The 19,852-nt window shown below is 26.5% G+C and overlaps 3 protein-coding genes across 3 annotated transcripts; 1 reads left to right on the top strand and 2 right to left on the bottom strand.

Moving 5' to 3' along the window:
* Nucleotides 1–286: 286 nt before the first annotated feature.
* Nucleotides 287–1,304, bottom strand: LOC112590857 (the record flags this gene model as incomplete). The annotated part of the gene is made up of 1 exon (XM_025334440.1): nt 287–1,304. A coding segment is annotated over exon 1 (1,018 nt), but the record flags the coding sequence as incomplete, so codon positions are not given.
* A 7,580-nt stretch (nt 1,305–8,884) lies between these two features.
* On the top strand, nt 8,885–15,329 carry LOC112590855 (muscle-specific homeobox protein tinman-like). Its single transcript, XM_025334437.1, is given in 4 exon segments — nt 8,885–9,630; nt 13,820–13,863; nt 13,865–13,939; nt 14,908–15,329. Coding segments are annotated over 4 exon segments (1,020 nt in total). The 5' UTR covers nt 8,885–9,026; the 3' UTR covers nt 15,205–15,329.
* A 2,017-nt stretch (nt 15,330–17,346) lies between these two features.
* LOC112590856 (NEDD8) lies at nt 17,347–17,905 on the bottom strand. The gene is made up of 3 exons (XM_025334439.1): nt 17,774–17,905; nt 17,585–17,697; nt 17,347–17,529 (listed from the first exon to the last, which is right to left on the bottom strand). Exons 1-3 carry the CDS (start codon nt 17,807–17,809, stop codon nt 17,433–17,435), a joined length of 246 nt encoding a protein of 81 aa, XP_025190224.1. The 5' UTR covers nt 17,810–17,905; the 3' UTR covers nt 17,347–17,432.
* Between the last annotated feature and the right edge of the window lie 1,947 nt (nt 17,906–19,852).

The raw sequence follows: 19,852 nt of genomic DNA, 5'->3' as shown, positions 1-19,852 counted from the left end.
CATTTTAATTTTAATAAATAAAAAAAAAAAATAATTGTAAATAAATGTATAAATTTAAAGTTTCTTAAGTATGTACAATTTTCGTAGTATAACATATAATTTTTGAAATAAAATACCTAGCTACTTATAATACTTAGCTTACTCACGTTTTTTTTATATTTATAGCTTAATGACGAAACTAAGCCTTTTCTGTCAATTTTATTTTGTCTGTAGTCTTCATATATTTGTTGAAAAGTTTCCAAACGAATTTTATTTTTAGTAGAATTTCGTTTTTTAAGATGTATACTTTTAATTTTAATCAATGTTTCGGTTTGAAATCCTTTCAGTACATCCAAAAAGTGGTAAATAGTAGGATGTGGGTGATAGAACTCGGAATTGAAACGTGAATGATATGATTCGCAAGCATTAGTAGTGAGAGATAGTGACGCGATATTCGCAGCCCAAATTATTGGTGGAAATTTAGCCTCTTCACAGATATATGTGTCAACTAAATAATCGGCATATTTTTGAAATCTTATGTCATTAGGAATCGATGACATAAAATCTTCAATAAAACAGTTACTGACTTCATTTGGAGAAATAAATGGCAACCCAAATGTATGGTTTAGCCACTTGCTTTCTTCTGTTTTATTGTTTTGATATACGTTGGATAATCCTAATTCCTGAATTTTTCTATACCACGACTGAGTTAGGTGAAATCTACAACCAAATATTTTAGTGTCATCCCAGACTTGTCTCAATGCTACATGAATTGCTTCTTCAAAATCAGATATAAATAAATTTGGTTTTAGAGAAAGTTCACGTGCATTACACAAATGTATGATATTTTTAAATAAATTTACGTAAGTTGAAGTTTTTTTGTCTGGAAGTAATGCAAATAATAGTGGTATATAATGATCATTGCATAAACCATGCAAAGAAAACAATTGCGTAAATAACTTGGGACAATATTCAAAAGTTCCATCCATATATATAATCTCAGATTCGCATAGAACTTTTAAATTTGTGTCACATGAAAATATTATTATATGACAGTTCGGATCATTTATTAATAAAAATTGCTCATTGAGGTCCGTTTTCAAATTTAAATTGCTTATACTATTTTGCAATTCTTCCATTGTTTTAGGTAATGGTGGCACCATTTTTCTACGGGCGTTATAAATATTACGTCGAACTAGTGATATATCATCAGTAGTGATAGTTTGTAAATTAGATATATTTTCAGAAATTTCAGTTCGTAATATCTTACTTGGTTTAGTATACAGATTTTCCACAGCTTTTCTCTTACATCCGTTTGAAAACATTTTTCTGTCTATACTTGGTTGATCATGCCCGTTATGTTCATTTACAATTTCAACTATTTCTACAATATTTTCTATAGAAGTATACACTTTTGCAGTGCAAGTTCTGACAGTACAACGCCATCGTACTGAAGCATTTTTCGATTCATGCACTTTGCGATACGTAAAATTTGAAAATAATAATAAATCTTTACCTCTGGTGCTTTTAATAATTTCACCAATATTTGTACTATTTTCCATTACTTATATTTTTATAAAATTTTAAAATAAAATAAATAACATGAACGCACACGCGATTTATATCGGACTAATTGTAAATATCACGATTCGCGACATTGCTGTTCAATATTAACAATATGTAACAATAGATTGAAAATTTTCGTTAGATTAGACGTAATCTAATAGAGATGATATGTCTATTATCAGTAGAACACAACAATATTATATTGGATACACGTCGATACGTATTATTGACTATTGTATATCCTATGTGATTATTTCAGTAAATTTATCTGGTAAATTCCAGCAATACTGAAGTTAAAAGTGTGGCGCAAATTACATATTCCTTTTCGTTTTCTGTCGTGGCGCAAATTACCAAAATTAATTTGTATATGTGGCGCAAAATACATGTTATGTTTTTATATTTTGGCGCAAATTACATACGTCCTTAAATGTACCTTTTGATGGCGCAAATTACAGGTAATTAAAATGGCGCAAAATACCATCTCCCATTAAGCTCGAACCATTTTAATAAATTATCAAAATTTTTAAATTATGATAACCTCCATACTTTTTAAACCTATTATTATGATCTATTATTTTTAAGAAACAAAGTTAAATTACTCAAAAACTATTCAATCGAATTTATATTTTGATATGCCAACATTTTCAGAAAAATTATTTGATAAATAATTTTTAATATAAAGGAAAGTTGTCGTTTAAAAAACAGAAGTTTTTATATTTGTGGAACAATTCTTAAGTAATTCAAAAATTTCAAGAATTTAAAAATATAGTCTTAACATATGACTCAGAAATAAACTTAAAAATTCCAAAAATCGAATTTGGAAATTATACTCTTTAAATTCAATATACTATTTAAATTGATATCATAAATAATTTATTTTGTATAACTATTTTTAAACAATACAATTAAATTTAGTTATTATTATGGGCTAAAATATATTAATAAAAAAGTGCATAAATCATTATAATATACACTAAAATATTTAAAGTGTAAAAGTATTTTTTTCAATTCTAATTAAGAATTTGTATAACATGGTATATTATTTTTTAAATGTTTAGAATTTTATAGTTTTCAATGCTTATTAGTAGCAGAAGTTCTTATAATTATTAACTTAATGATAATCTAAGTGTTGTATTTATAATTTTTAATCACGAAAATGAGCGTTTACAATATACTTGAGTACATGATATAATTAATACAAGTATAGGTACTATGTTCATAAATGCGGCTATATTATGGTAGTTATTTCATATTACAACAAGGTATAAACATTTTACGAAATTAATTTTTATTAGTAGAAATTTAGAATTATTCATTTTTAATCATTTACAATGTGTTTTGACGTCTTCATCACTTACTAGTCATTTCAGGCATATAATTCTCACATTAAAATTATTTTGGTACTAAAATCATAAGACGATGCAAACTAAATTAATTATTTTTTAATAATATTAAGTTTTTGTTTCTAATTTCACAAAAACTGTTAAAAATGAATTAATTATTCCTATAAAATGTTAATACTTTGTTTTGTATCCATTAATCTATTTATATCAAAAAATGTTGACGACTGCAAAATTTTCTTATTTAAAAAAATAAATAATCTATTTTTGATTATTATAAGTGATTAGTCAAATATTGTACGAAATGCCTGTATTTAAGATAAAGTATCGAAGTTAACAACTGTATAAATTGATGATTAACCTAGCATTTTATTTGTTCTGGTAAAACTATTTAAATTTAAACATGTATTGTTAATTTATAGGTTTTTTTCATCATTTCGGTAAAATAATAAAGTTATTCATGCATTTTTTTTAAATCGTCAGGCATATAATAATTTCAAAGCAGTAATCCCAAAGCTCAAAAGATTAAATTAACAAAAGGCTCAGTCAGCAATGATCTACTATTGAATATACATAAAATGTAAAATCTATTAATAAATTTTAAGCTATAATTTACTACTTATTAGTTATTTATTTATTACATTTGGATAATTCTTAGAAAATTATATGATTTTTAAACATTTTCATTAATTACTACAATATTAACATCTTGCTTTCTGGATCACCACAAACAGTGATTATCCAAACACATTTTTTTTTTTAAATGAATGCCGCCTTTTTTATTGTAATTAAAAAAAAAAATGTCATAAATCCTACAGGAATAAAATTAATTTAAACGAGTAGTTTCCGAGATATTTAATTTAAATTTCTAAAACTTTATAAGGTTACAATTACTTAATAAATTATAAAACACAACAAATTAAAAAAAAAAAAGGATTTCGTTATAATATATGTATTAGTGTATTGCTATTATATTATGCATTACGTTAATGTACGCGTATAGAACAACAACGGACATCGGCAGATGACTCGTGTTCGATGTTATAAATTTAACTCGTCGGAACGTGAAACGATGTTTATTTAACATACGCATGCGTAAATATTATACGTACACAAAATATATTATACATGTTAATAAATCGGCTATTCGATAATAATAGTCAATCATTCATAACATTGGTATCTTTATACCGCTCGTTATTTTTTTTTCTCCTAAAGATTACAATAACGGTTATTATTAAGCTTTTATTATACCCGGATCCATGTGGCGTTTTGTATTTATAAACTTTGAAAAATTAATAACGTGTAAGTTCGTAGGGGCCGATGGTCGGGTGCAGATAACCCCGCCGCCACAGCCGCCGTGCCGACGACGACGGCGACGGCGACCGCATGCAGTATATGCGTAAAATATTATTACAGTATAATATAGGCGCCAGAATATATTATTTACCGCCGAACGGCCATCTGTTTTAGATAATAAACTCGGCGTTGACAATCCGTTCCGTTGCGGACACCTTATGTATTATATTATTTCCAATACAAATCCCAGACCCCGAGACACGCCGAAATTCACCGATGAATACAAATATTTAAAATAAACAAAAAGGTGGTGGCGGACTCGACATCGTCCTCCGCATCATCTACGCGGAGATGTTTAAGACATAAGTCATAACGTCGTATGAGTTACAATACTCGTCGGGCGCGAGTGAAATTATATATACATAATCTACACAATTTGATATCATACCATAATATATGCATATATATAAGAATGAGCATGATAGTCACACCTCGCGATCAGAGTCATCTGTGTTTTTTCAGTTGTCTATAATAAATAATAATATTATATGATAGTGTAAAGAATGTACAAAAACAAATTTTATATCAATAGATTTTTTTTTTTTTTAATTACATTTTATCACGTGATTTGTTGTTTTATAGTTAAACACACATTTTACTATTGCTTACCCCTAATAAATATCATATAAGTATACACCGTTAGTATCTCAGACCTCAGTGACCCATTGCTTAATGCTAACCAATTTGGTGTTCACTTACGGTATACCTACTATATTACACTTTTTTTATTGACATTTAGAAAGACATTCAAAAATTTTAATCACATTACTATAACAATATCTATTGATTAATATATTATATTGATTATATTTTTATTTGTCAGCTATAGGCTCAAAAGCTACAGGATCATTTTCAGTAAATTATATCAATAGATTCCTTGAGATTCGGTAAGGATTTATAAGTTTGTATTTTGACCCTTAATAGATCTCTTTAGCAGGTTCACATATGAATTTTGTTTCAGCTTACGAAAATCGAATATTTTATTTATATGTATAAAGTTATTGCCCCATAGGTTGCAGATGATAAAATAGTTGTTATAACTGAATATAATTTTCTACATTATATTATGTTAAAATTTGACTTTAAAGTTTTAGTTATCCACCTATTCCTTTAATTCTGCTTACAATAGAATATGCATAAATAAAAAAGTTACTTCACAGACTTCTTTCACCATAGTTTGATAGATCATCTTGGTTTCATTTTTCTCTGAGCTTAACTAATTAATACAGCAAGTAGTCTATGAATATTAGTATAACATATTATATTTTAAAAATTAACATTTATGAAAGAGCGATACACACCATTATATAACCACCTGCAAGGTAACAAAACTTTAAATATATTTGTATTTAAGTAAATGACTAGATGACTAGCTAGCTGTGTTCGGAAATTTATTTAAATAACAATTTTTTAGATAATTTTTGGTTGTTAACATTTCAGCGAATTAAGTCTTATTACATATATTACAACAGATGGGAGTAACCGAATTGGTTCCGGTTTGGCCGAACTGGTTCCCGTTTGTGTACAGGTAATTTTTAATTTTTAATAATTAGTGCAAAATATAAATTAGATATTATAAAATATAAATGTACCTACACTCTATAGTTTATACTATAGACTCTATAGTATAATATACAATAAGATGGTAATATATTTATATATTGAAAGTAAGCAAATTATCGGTGATACCCCAGTAAATTAAGATAACGATTGAGATAAATGTACTTTAATTGCTATATGGTATAATATTGTCTACATCGGGCAAATGTAAACTCCCCTAAAATTTCGTAAATTCCCCTAAAAACATTTAGAACCATTTAGCGTAACCCAGAGAACACCACGTGGAGGCAGTTCTATCTAATTAATAATAATAATACCATTGTTAATATTAAGTCAATAAAATGCTTATTGATATTAAGATAAGATATTTGTTAAAATAAAAATTAAAAACTATTTGGTTTAATCATTTTTTTATTTAGTTCAACTAATATATTTTATCAAAATGTTATTAAAATAACTTAGAATTTTATTAATTTTATCAAATACATTATTAAATAATGTATATATATATTTTAAATTTACAAAAATAAAATTATTTTAACAAAATGGTTATTATATTGAATGTAACTAAAATATACTTAATTTAATAATAACGATAATGATTTAATAATTTAATGATAACGAAAATATCAATTAATTAATAAAATTTAAATAAATAATAAAAAAAATCGAAATAAAAATGCAAAAATTTATGGAAGTGTAATACATGGTAACAAAATGTTTTTAGGGGAGTTTACTATTTCATCTTTTAGGGGAGTTTACATTTGCCCGTCTACATCAACGCGACAAACAGTCAATCGCGATCGACCAATTCGGTACCAGCCCGGCAGATATTTTCGTTTACCCTCCTATTATCAATTAGAAGTACATAATAAACAGAAAACAATTACACTGAAGGATTCATACATTTTTTCTTGTTATCAATTAATTTAAAATAAAATATTTTAAATCGCTGGTCATTGCAGAGTAGTTATTATTAGTATCTAAACCTTCAGAAAAAAACCGAGTATATTTTCTCCGCTGAACAGTAAAGCATTGAATTATATACATATAATATACAACTTTTTTTTATCGCTTTTATATGAATATTATAAATAATAAAAATACATCTCTTTTTCACTTTTATTACTTTGTTATTATTTAATTTCTATGATATCTGTAACGGTTAGACAAAAAATTTGAATAAGACTAAAAATTTTGTATCCAACCCAAAAACTATAAAAATATATTATTTATATGTCAAAATTTATCAAAATATCAATGGTTTTTATTTTTGTCACACAAAAAACTTCCATTGCTGGCTAATTAAATAATTAACAATATATTTTTAATTACTTTATAAAATATAGTACAATTTTCTAACAATTCTAACAATGAATCGCAGACGAAAAGTCTGTCTTTTAAAAAGTTGAACAATAAGTCCAGATTCAGTTTTTATAGTCAGACAAAAAGTTTGAACACATTTTTAGGATCTAACAAAAAATTTAAAAATACAAAACAATCTATATTTATCTATATTTATGTACTAAAATATCTAACAATGAGTTAACAATTCTAGAATTGTCTAAGGAAACATTATTTATGTTAATATTTTTAAATAAACGTATCTAGGTACCTATTAAAATTAATTAAGATTAATAATTAATTATATAATAATAAATGAAAATGTAATAGAATATTTTGTATTTTTTAACTTTTTGTCACACATTAAAAATGTACTCGGATTTTTTGTCTGACTATAAAAACTGAATCCGGACTTTTTGACCAATTACCGCCATCAGCATATTGACAGGTGAAAATTTTAAGTAGGCTTTAAAAAAATTATAAATTAAGAAATTGTTTTGATTTCTAATAGATTTGGTATTAATTCGAAATTTTAATGGCTCTAATAAATAATAGGGCAATCTATAGAATTATTTAATAATTTTAATAAAAATGAATAACGAAGGTACCTTCTCCTTATATTTAACGATTGTATATTGAAATATGATAATACTCCATCATAGTCTGAATGTCGTGGACTTTCTACTTTAGTAATTTAAATGCTAAAAAACAAAGAAAAAGATTCTGAACGGTTTCAAAGTTCTGAATTACACCTAAAGGTAGTTAATTCGCAGATTGATGTGACCCGTAGTATCTACGCTACATGATGAAAATTATTTTTCAAAAATGTTTTACATCACTTACACACAAGGGCACCCATAAAAAAATTCTCAAGGGGAGGACAAAATTTTAATTATGTCCATGAGATAGAAAAGGGGCTTACAATTTAACATTATACTATTATATTTTATATATCAAACTGGAAGATTATGAAATAATAATTATTTAACCAATTAACCATAAAATTTATTTATTAAATTTTCATTTGATTAATGACATAAATTTAATAAAATATTAATTTACAAATAAAAATTATAAATTTCTTTTTTTAACACCAAATATATTTATTACTTGTTCTATGTATTCATTCGATTTATCATCAATTTTTTCCCTATGTACGCTTATCATGCATAATCCATCAAACCTATCTTCACGCATTGTAAATCTTGTGTAAGCAATTTTTCAACATTTCCCAGGGGGGACATGTCCCTCCCTTGCCCGCCATATGAGCGCCCTTGCTTGCACACACAAACACTAACAAACACACACACCTTATTGAACTGTAACTACGCACGCCCCACTCAAATCTTAATAACATATCGATACGGTCGACATTTTAATAACAATATCGTAGATACCTAATAATAATGATGACAACAATAATAAGGGAATAATATTATGATATCATCGTTATGGACCGTCCTCACTCGGACATCTGCACTCGCGTACCCACATCAAATTCGACGACTACACAACATAATATTATACACCTATACAACATATGACATGAACCTATTTACTCATATGTAATACGATAACAGCGATGATGATGATGATGATGATAATAAGAGTGTACAGATATTGTTTTTTGAAACGACTGCAGCGGCGTGAGTAGACGGGCCATGTGCTCCGGACGTCGGGTACACCGCGAGGCTCACGGATTGGCCAAGATTCGGTAGACTTGGGCGGGGACCCCCGCGGGTGCGCCCCGACGGAGCCCTGGTGCAGGGGCGGAGGCTGCGGTGCATCGTCCGCGCGCGGAGACGACGAGCGGCGCGCTGCAGCCAGCAGCAGTGATCGAGGAGACACGTCGCCGCGGGGACGGACTGCAGCAGAGCTATGCACACTGCGAATGCTGCACTCACCGGTTGCACCACCACCGCCATGGACCAGTTCGCCGACGAATACCTTCCGCAGCATCCGTACGCCGCGGCCGCCGCCACCGCATCCGACTATCACTGCGGCAGCAATCCCTCCGAGTGCGAACCTGCCGCCGCTGCATATCCACACCACCATCACGTGCACCACAAGGACGGCGGCGAGTACTTCGCGGAACCTTATTACTACGACGCGACAGCCGCCGCCGCTGCCACCGGTTATTGCGGTGGTTACGGTGGTCCACACGACGCATACGGCAACAACAATTGGTCATCGTCGCCACAGGAATATCCGTCGTCCGGCGCTGACGTGGTCGTCGACGGGGCGCAATGGTACTGGACGCAGTCAGACGTCAGCGGACCGCCGCAACTGACGTCGCTGACGCTGCATCCGCCGCCACCGCCGCCACCGTCTCTATCGTTGGCTCCGGAACTGGCCGGTTTCTGCGACGTCGATGACTACCGGTCCACCGGACATAACTTGTTACAGTTTCAGTCCGGTCGCGATACTACCGATCAAACCGCCTGCAGCACAGCAGTCGCCACTACTGCCGACCAATTCTTCAGTAAGTGTGCACACCCACATAAGTCTACAATCGCATAATATATGCGTTTCTCCGCGGTTAGAAATAAGCGTCTACTCGTTCAATTCCATCCGAATCCTAAACAAGTATAATATAATATAGTATATGTCATGACATTACGTCATTACCTATGTAGGTACATCACGATAATATGTATAATTGAAAGTGGTGAATATATTATAAAGATTTCAACTGACGTTTTTAAAATTTTTCAAGAGACGACATTCAACACTTTTATTATCCGTATATTATAACAAAAATAATATTCTAATAACACCTTCATAATATAAACTGTGAATTTTCGAAAATAATGTGATTAAACTGATATAATATTTTACTAAAATGTATAATAAATCATTATATATGATAATTTTATCTATACAATAACAACAATTTTTTGAAAAATTTCTATAGACAAAATTAATGGGGTCCCATTCATCCTTTCAATTGTTATTACACTACATAAGTAGGTACATTATATGATCGTCAATCAGTACAATTATACTAAAAATTAGAAAACGAAATAAAATACTTGTGTGTACCTAAACTTCCGCTTAATTATTATTGATATTAATCTGTTGTAAACTGCAAGGATACATTATGGTTCATGATAAATACTATAATAAATTGTATAATCCTTTATCTAATGCACCTGTATCAATAATGTAATTAAAAAAATATGTATTCATATCTGTTTTCTAAATAAGTTTCCTATGTTTGGGTTTACGTTTTCATATTAAATACTTCTAACTACCATTAATTGAGTTTCGTAATATTAGACAACCCAAGAAAAAAAGTTCAAACAGAAAATTTGATAATATTAATTCTACAGTACCGTTATCCTGCAGTAAGTAAAATGTAAACCTACCATTATATATAAACCTACCTACATCACTTATATATACTCGTACTTATTCAAATTCTAACCGGGGCTCAGAACTTTATGCATTTACATAATTCATAGAAATAAGTTGTGTACTAAAAATCTGGTTTGACACAATCTTGTTTCAATAAATACAACACAATTCCAAAAATATATGTTGCTTATTTTTGCATGTTTAAATATTTTATACATATCAGCTCTTATTTTTTTTAATAAAAACAAACAAAATATCAATTATTAAACAAATCTGATTTAAAAATAAATCTTCACACCAAAAAACATTTTTATTTTAAATAATACAATAATAAATAAGTACAATAATTATTTTGTTTTTTCTATGCATGATAATATTTAAAACTAAATTAGAAATGAAGTTTTTTTTTACAATAATAGATAATAAAAAATACATCGTACTATACATAGGTATTTACGCATTAATTTTAAACTTTTTGAACTATTATGAAATATATTCCCTTATAAATGCATATTTTATAAGAAAAATAACTATATTACACACTTTTTTTAGAAAAATTATAAATAACAGAAATATGAATTTAAAACAAGATTCCCAGGCCCTTCTAAAAATGTTATTACAATAAATGAGATCTTTTCTACTTATTGTGTCTTAATTATTAAGAGTGCGATGATAATGTAGATATAACAATTTCACATAAAATATAAAGAAGGTAGGTACATCAAGAACTATAGCTATACAAGTAAAGTACATAAATTCTGAATTTTATTTAAATTTGTGTTAGGCTTGACGATATAATTTTAAAATTTAATTATTAGTATTATGTAAAATCTATTTCATATTAATAAATAATAATTAACAACAAAACATAAATAATAAAGTAGGTATAATTTATAAACATTTAAACTACTCGACGACTATTAGACAAAAATTTTAATTTGCCTAAGAATGTTTACACTCTTAAAAAAAAAGCATAAATCATAGTAGGTATCAAACTAATTATTAATTAATTGTATACAATATACATCAATAAATTCCAAGCAACTTAATAACTAAATTTTATCCATAAATTTCATTAAATAAAATCTGAAAATATCACTGTTATGAAAAATTCTACGTATTTCTAATATTAAATGTTAATAATACAAATTTAATTTACAGTCAAGATTTTCAATAATAATAAGAGTTAAAAGTTCTACTATAATTTATCAGTAAGGTACTTCAAAACCAAGATAAAACAATTTTATCATTGCAAATCTTGAGAAAAATCAATTTTTATGAAACATTAATCGAACGTAAGAAAATAACCAAATAGTCTTGTATATTATAATTTTAATTATAATTTAATAAAAATATAAGCTTATTTATACGATATGATTCGCACCAAGCATAATCACTCTCCTGACTCTTTTTATATTTTTATCCTTTGATAGTGCATTTTTTCAAATTTTGATTCTTGGAATTTTAAACGATTCAATTGCTTATGCTTATCTAGATTAGAGGTGCAGTATCCTTTGGCGGAACAATCTTTTATTATTCAAATGAGAATATTTTCCTTTTAATAGTAAATTATTAAGTGGATTATGCATTTTTGAAAACTTTCGTGCAACTTAAGTCAAAATCCAAATTTAAAAGAGTAGTTTCTTAGTTATTATTAAATTATTTACTAAAACTTCATACATTAAAAATAATATCTCTTAATAATTCTTTAATGTCAAATATGGCGGTTATTTATTTATAGACAAGTCTCTAGTTTTAGTAGGTATTTTGCTCTTGTTATAGTTATTAATTATTATTATCAGAAAATTTTTTACAGGTTTAGCAATTTTAATGCAGATATATTTGAATCAATAATAACTATACTATCGTTTTAAAATTCATAAAACATCAAATCAAATAACTCAAAAACTATTCGTTTCGCAGCCATTAAAAATTCAATTTAAATACTTGATGTTCACAAATTAATTTTCTTAATTATTTAAAATAAAAAAGGAAGAATCTTGTATGAAAAAAAATACCTATACCAACAAAGGACACGTCTTATTATATGACATAAAAATTAATACATTTAAAAACGATTATTGTCATTAACTACCAATTTATGTCAATAAACTTCAATTAAAAATAATTCCAAAAATTAGAATTTATTAATAAATATTAAATACATTATTAAAGGATAAAAATAAATTGAACATATATCATTATGTAACTCACTATCATCTATGCGACTGTACCTATATTACAATTTACTCCTTCAAGTTAATATTGTTTTAATAACTGTTGGGGTCAATTAAATATTTTTAAAACTTATTATTTTCTAACAAAGGCGATTCTTGAGCAGCCACAACGGAGGGTGGCAAAAATATTTTGCATATACTTACATAGTTACATACATATCCCGCTTATTTTTTTTTCTATTGCACGATATATGATAATTATAAGTTTTATAAACTTTATACCATCACGGCATAACATAAAAAAATATAGGTATCAATAAATGTTAGGATAAATAAGCTAAATTTATACATTTACACATTCGTATAACCCCCGTAAAACTACCACTGTTTTCTAATTTCTATTTTTTTTAGTATGACCATTGAGTTAACTGAATTTTGTTGTGTTTATATATTTTTTTTATTTATTTACCTATGCCAGCAGTTCCCAAGTTTTTTGACTCGTGATGCCCTTTTTGAATTAAGATTTTTCTCAGAGCGCCTTTCTCTAATTATCAGAAAAAAAAATTTATAAAAACCATCAACAATTTGTAATAGGTAATATGAAAATATTTATTTAATTATAATTATACTTAATTTATACATATTTATTGAGTCTCTTAAGAATTAGGTATAAATTTATGTATACATATTACATTAATGAGATGGATGAGCTTGTATATCACTGCAAAATGTAGCGCTCTTGTAAAGATACCACGGCGCACACTTTGGGAACCGCTCACCTACGCAATATACGCATAATACTTTTGGAGCAATGGCATATTAAGGATTAATTGTTGAGGCAATGACAAGCAATTAGTTGCATATTAAATACGTAGATAGTATAGGTACCTTTCATTTTCATGTCTAAATAAATTTAATTTAAATATAATAATATTTTACTTGTGGATAGAGTAGATAGACTTTTTGAATATTGTTTATAGCCTTAATGAGGTTTAGTTCAATTAATCATTTTTTTCTTTGTGATTTTAATTTGATTTAATAAAGTGTATCTAATAAATATATAATTTCAACTAATTTGAAGAATAATAAAGTCAATTAAAATATATGTAATCTAATAATTTTTTATGTTTGTTATAGAATCAACTTTGAATGATAAACCAATAGTAAACAGATCTGACCAAAAAAAAATCTACGAGTAAAACATCAACGAATCAAAGACAAAGAGCTAAACGGAAACCTAGAGTACTATTTTCTCAGGTATAACTAAATACATATTTTAATATTATTAATCTACATAGGTACAAGGTAAAAAGGTGGTATTGGGGAAGAGGAGGGAGTAATGAACACCTCCAATTTTGAAATTAACACCCTTAAAATGTATACCATTTGTGGATTAACTGAAAAATAAGTCTTCAGCGTCCTATTTTTTTTCATTGAAGTTCTACCACTGACATGAAATTAAATAGATAACACATTTATTATTTATACTTTACAGTCCTATTATACAATATAAAAATAATAATATTTTATTTTATAATTTATCTTGATACTAATAAATATTGTTAATTTTAAACTACTACGTAAGACCATTTGGATAAATAGTGCTAATTTCAAACTAAAATCTATAACCTTTTAATTAATTTTATTAATTTTTTGGGATTTTTCTTAAATATTTAACTAATAATTTCTATAAGCTATTATATTTTTTTTTAGATTCCAAAAAAAGAATATATTCAAAAATGTAGTTTTTTATTTTTGATATTCACGTATACAATAAAATACAATAAGCAATAAGTATAAAAAGTTACATGACTAGACAGCTTGAATGAAGCATTTTTTAAATTATTATTTAAGATAGACGCTTGCCTTGCCCAATTACATATTAAGCGACAAAGAGGATTAATCAATAAAGAAATAGAAGAAAGATTTTATGTTTAAAAATGTGGGTAAACTAGTGTTAGAATGGAATTATTTATAGTAAGTGGAGACAAGTACAGGAAGGATAGGAATTTTCAAAAATATATGATATTCTAAATTTTAAGAACCTTTAGTAATTGTTAATCATAATTTAAATTTTTAGAAATAGTTCACAATTTTTTTTATAAGAATTTAAATTATGAACTATGGTAAAAGTTCTTGGATATTTCACGAGTAACTAAAATACCAATTAAAATTAAATTTTTATTATAAAATTAACATACAATATTATTGGATTATTTCTTTAGGATGTAATATCAGAATTAGAACACCGGTTCAATCAACAGCGTTACTTATCGGCTACAGAGCGAGAAACAATGGCATTAAGATTAAGGTTGACACCAACCCAAGTGAAAATATGGTTTCAAAATCGGCGTTATAAAAGTAAAAAGTTAATAACATCAGACTGTACAACATCAGAAAACAATAAAAAGCCTCCCAGAAGACAATTTCCAGTAATAAAACAATGTTATACGGAGTTAACAAGTTTGATAACAAACAATAATCATAACTTCAATCATAACAACAAATATTTCAACATTTAACCACATTTTCACCGACAATCAGTCATCATAAAAAAATGCATTCAATAAATAGATATTTAATATGTAAACATTAATTTGTTCTATGTATGTTGTCAATAGTATTACTATTAGTTATTACTTTGAATTTGATAAAATTATAAGTGGTCGGTATATAAATATGTAAGATTAATTATTATCCTATTTAAATTTTTAAAATTAATATTCACTTTTTAATGTTTTTTATACTAGTCTATTGGATTTAAGAAATTAAATAATAAAATATTAATGTATAAATCAAATGTATATATTATATAATTTATGCCAAAGATTCAAACTTTGTTTTTTTATTTGTAAACAATTTATTATGTGTAGTCTAGAATGAATTGAATGTTTAATTTTAAAATGTTAACTAATTACTGTAGGTACTATAAAAAAATATAACTTATAGTAGCTATAACCTGTAGGTATATTAAAAATTTACTGTGAACTGAAAATGTATTATATGAATAAAATTATTTTTTTTATTTAGTTATATATTTTTTTAAATAATTATTGATTATTAAAAAATAAATCAATATCAAAACATTTACACTGTGTAGATTACTAGTCATATTAAACATTTTTCATTATTTTTACACCTACTACTTATCAAAATTGTATTACCTAGTGGCTAGTGTTATCATAATAAGCTGCATTAAAAATAGATACATAACAAAACCTACCTAAAATATGATATTTATCTTATATAAATTAATCAAATTAAATTAATAAAAACATACTACTTCTAAAATAATAAATTAAGTCAATTAGATTTAAAAGTTAAATTACTCAATTTCTTAATATTAAATATACATGGTTAATATTATCGAACTGTTTACAAAATAACTTTTTATACAGAATATTTCAATTCTGTTCAGTATAATCAAAACAAAGTACTAATAAAAATTAATATATTTTTATATTTTATCTAAATATTCTAAATGTTTTAAGAAGCAACCATATAAATAATTATAAAACCATTACTGGCTACAGCTATTTATGATCATTTTATATTAAGTAACGTTGTGGGTTAATAACCAATATCTTTAATACTTGATACATTAAACCACATCTGTAATATTTATTCATAAACAGGGCCTAAAATTTATTATGAAATAATATTAACAAAATAATTGAGTATTTGAGAAAACTAACACTTACATTTAATTGTATATACCTACAGATAATCTACAAATAATTTAAAAAAAAAAAAAAATTGAAAGACAGTAAGGCAATAACTTTATACTGATATAGCAATGATTTAAAAACAAACAATAAAAATTATTTAAATAATAGAAAAAACTTTTAAGAATTAAAATAGTAAAAATAAATACTAACAATTAGACATTATTGTTACATCCATAGATAATATTTTTATTATGTCACAATTGTTGTAATCATTATCAAAAATTTAAATACGATTAATTTGGAACCAATTGATAGGTTTTACCAAGAAAACTTATCATATTAACTCAAATTTGAACAAAAAGTAACTTAAATTTCATCTTACAGTTTTTACAATTTTTTATTGTAGAATCAATAAATTAGTTCTATAATAGTTAGTAAAAATTATACTTAACAATACATAATTATAATATAAATATATTGTGTTATAATTCAATAAAAGTTGAAATTTGTTTTGATTGTTAGATTTATTGATAAGAAATAATAACAAATATGTAACATATACACTTATCACCAGTATTAAATTTCAGTTTTTAATTGTATACATACATTTTAGATGTATATTTAAAATTTTTTTTTATTTTTATCTATTTCCCTAATAGTAGCAAGCATGAATCTAAATTGAAATCTTGTGAAATTTAATTGGTATATTACATAAATACCAAATCATATTTTAACTATGTATTTCCCAAAAAAATAGTCAAAATACGCAAAAGAATAGAGTTATAAACCCTGTATTAGTATATATTAATTCAGTATCTAATCTAGGCAAACAAAAATGTTTGACAATAACATAATATGATATTAATGAAGTATATTATATTTGTTTTTAAATTTGAACATAACCTATCTAACTTTGACGTGAGAATATTAAAATCAAATTTAATACACAAATTTTTGCTAGTTGATTATAGTAAATATTTCATTTATTTATTGTTGTTGAATTTAGTTACATATAAATAGAAATAAATAAAATAGTTGAAAAAAATGTTTGAAATCAGAATAATCATTGTTTTTGTACATTATCAAACAGGTAGAAAAATACCTCCTCTTAATGCTAATACCAAATGTAACACAGATCCTCCTTGAACTTTGTAATCTTGGGCAGTCTTTTCATCGTTCCTAAAAGCAAATTGTTTGTTACGTTTAAAATAGAAAATGTGAAAATCGGTCTTACATTTGTTTCCCAGAAAAAATCAATCTTTGTTGCTGAGGTGGAATACCCTCTTTTTCTTCAACTCTTTCTTTGATTCTTTCCACTCTATCAGTGGGTTCTATATCAATTTCTATCTATAATGGGAAATTAAAATATAATATAACAAACAATAATTATCATTTAATGGGTACATTTAAGAGAACTACTTACCTCTTTTCCAGTTAGAGTTTTAACTTTGATCAACATTGTGTAATTTATAAATGCCTATATGTGTATAATTTTATGATAAATTTAAAATTTAAAAGCAAAATTAATGTGCTGCAATCTGAATTAAAATGTTATAAAGAAAAGAAATGACATGAAATAAAGTGATAAACCGAAATTACTACTACACACGTGATAACACAATGATACGACTACAGGATGACAATGAAAATACAATCTTGTTAATCAGCTGCAAACCGGTAGAAAATACTTTGCCAACATCATGTCATATGAGTTTTAATATTCCCGTTAAAAAAAAAACCGCTAAATTTAAAAAAAAAAAAAAATGAATCATAATTATTTATTTTCAGATTAAAATAGGTACGCCGTACGCGCATTAAATTTTACTTTAAAAATAATATAAAAAAAATGTTAAACACAAAACCTTTTATCAATTAATTTTGTGACAGATGTACTAAAACGCATGTAAATTTTATTTTTAATTTAGAACGGAGCAATAAATATATACATTGATTTTACGATGACGGATGATGTGTGTTGTATTTTGTTTTTGTGTCTGTAAAGAAAATAAGTCGTCAATAAAATCCTTCGAAATTCAAATTTGAGAGTAGTTTTAGATTGAAAATTGAATCTAATATGTACACTGTCACATTAAAGAGATCATATTGAAAAATAAACAAAAAAGATAGCCGCAAGTGAATACTGCTCTGCTGACCGACTACTGTATATTAGGTGTCGAATGTATTAAATTTTTATTTAATTATTTATCATTATGTACGCAAAACGATTCCGAGCAAAGACAATTTGATATCCTTTTTCACCAAATATATTTTTTATGAAGTTTATTTATTTTACTTTTATAGTTTTTCGATAGGCATATTTAATTTTTTTCCAAAAATATTTCAATTTCGTATTATTAGTGCTTAATTATTATAATAATATGTATATCAATACTATATTATATTAACTTATATAACAAAAAATTTAATAACATATTTCTCTAAATACCGTAAAACAATAAAAATAGACCGCAAAATCACTAGGTATCTGATGTTGCGCAATTCCTAATACGCATGCACAAACTATATATTTCCATTAAGTCTGTGCCCAATATAATATTAAATATGTATAAATATTATAAATATATTTTCTCAGATTTAACATTTAAGGACAGTAGGTCCTCAATCTATACAATGTCGTGACATCGTGTGTTTGAATTAATAAATTCAAAGTATATTATTTAATTATGGCAGTTGATTCTTGAAGTAGATGTATTAAAGTTATAATTCATAATAATCAAATATTATATTATCATGATATTATAGTACAACCACGAATCAATGTGGATTGTAATATTATGTTTTCCATGTTGTGGATTGATCCATAATAATAATAATAATAATAATAATAAAATGTATATACAAACTAAGTTCAGGTACCTACTGGCTGCTTGTGCAGTTCTAAAACATTCTTTAAGCAAACACTGATTCATAGATATTAAATTTTTCACTCATAAGTTATGCAAATTTAAATATTTGTACTAGTAACTACAAATTAGTTGTACTGACGGTGGCCGGTGCGTTTAAGACTTCCTTATTTCTTCTAACGCTAAATCTTTAGTGTTCAAGTAGGTATCAAATGAACCATTATGTGATTGTCGCCGACCACCTAACCACAAGAACTAGACAGGATGTATACTGTAAAATTTACATAGAACTATTCATTTCATAGCCTATTTGAGTTAAATGGGTAGATCGTAAAATATGAGTCAGTAAAATCAAAAATGTTGTCTCAAAAAGTGACAAATAGGTAAAACAAGTTTGTAGCCTTGAATTTAAATTAAATAATAAACATTCAAATCCAAAGATACCAAAAATTATAATACTGTAATGGTCCACTGGGCACTGACAGTATGTATACTCTTTGGAAGTCGTGAATCTAACTTTTTCTATCTTTGTTCGTAATACCTTATACCACAGATTGACTATATGAACATAATGTAGTCTGTGGTAATTATGGATATTTATACTACAATAGTATCCATATCCGTGGTGGTAGTACAAA

Source organism: Melanaphis sacchari, unplaced genomic scaffold (assembly GCF_002803265.2).
Source record: "Melanaphis sacchari strain LSU unplaced genomic scaffold, SCAv2.0 Contig1210_pilon_pilon, whole genome shotgun sequence".
Taxonomy (NCBI): domain Eukaryota; kingdom Metazoa; phylum Arthropoda; class Insecta; order Hemiptera; family Aphididae; genus Melanaphis; species Melanaphis sacchari.
The sequence above is the reverse complement of the archived record's forward strand: the minus strand, read 5'-3'. Positions and strand labels throughout refer to the sequence as shown.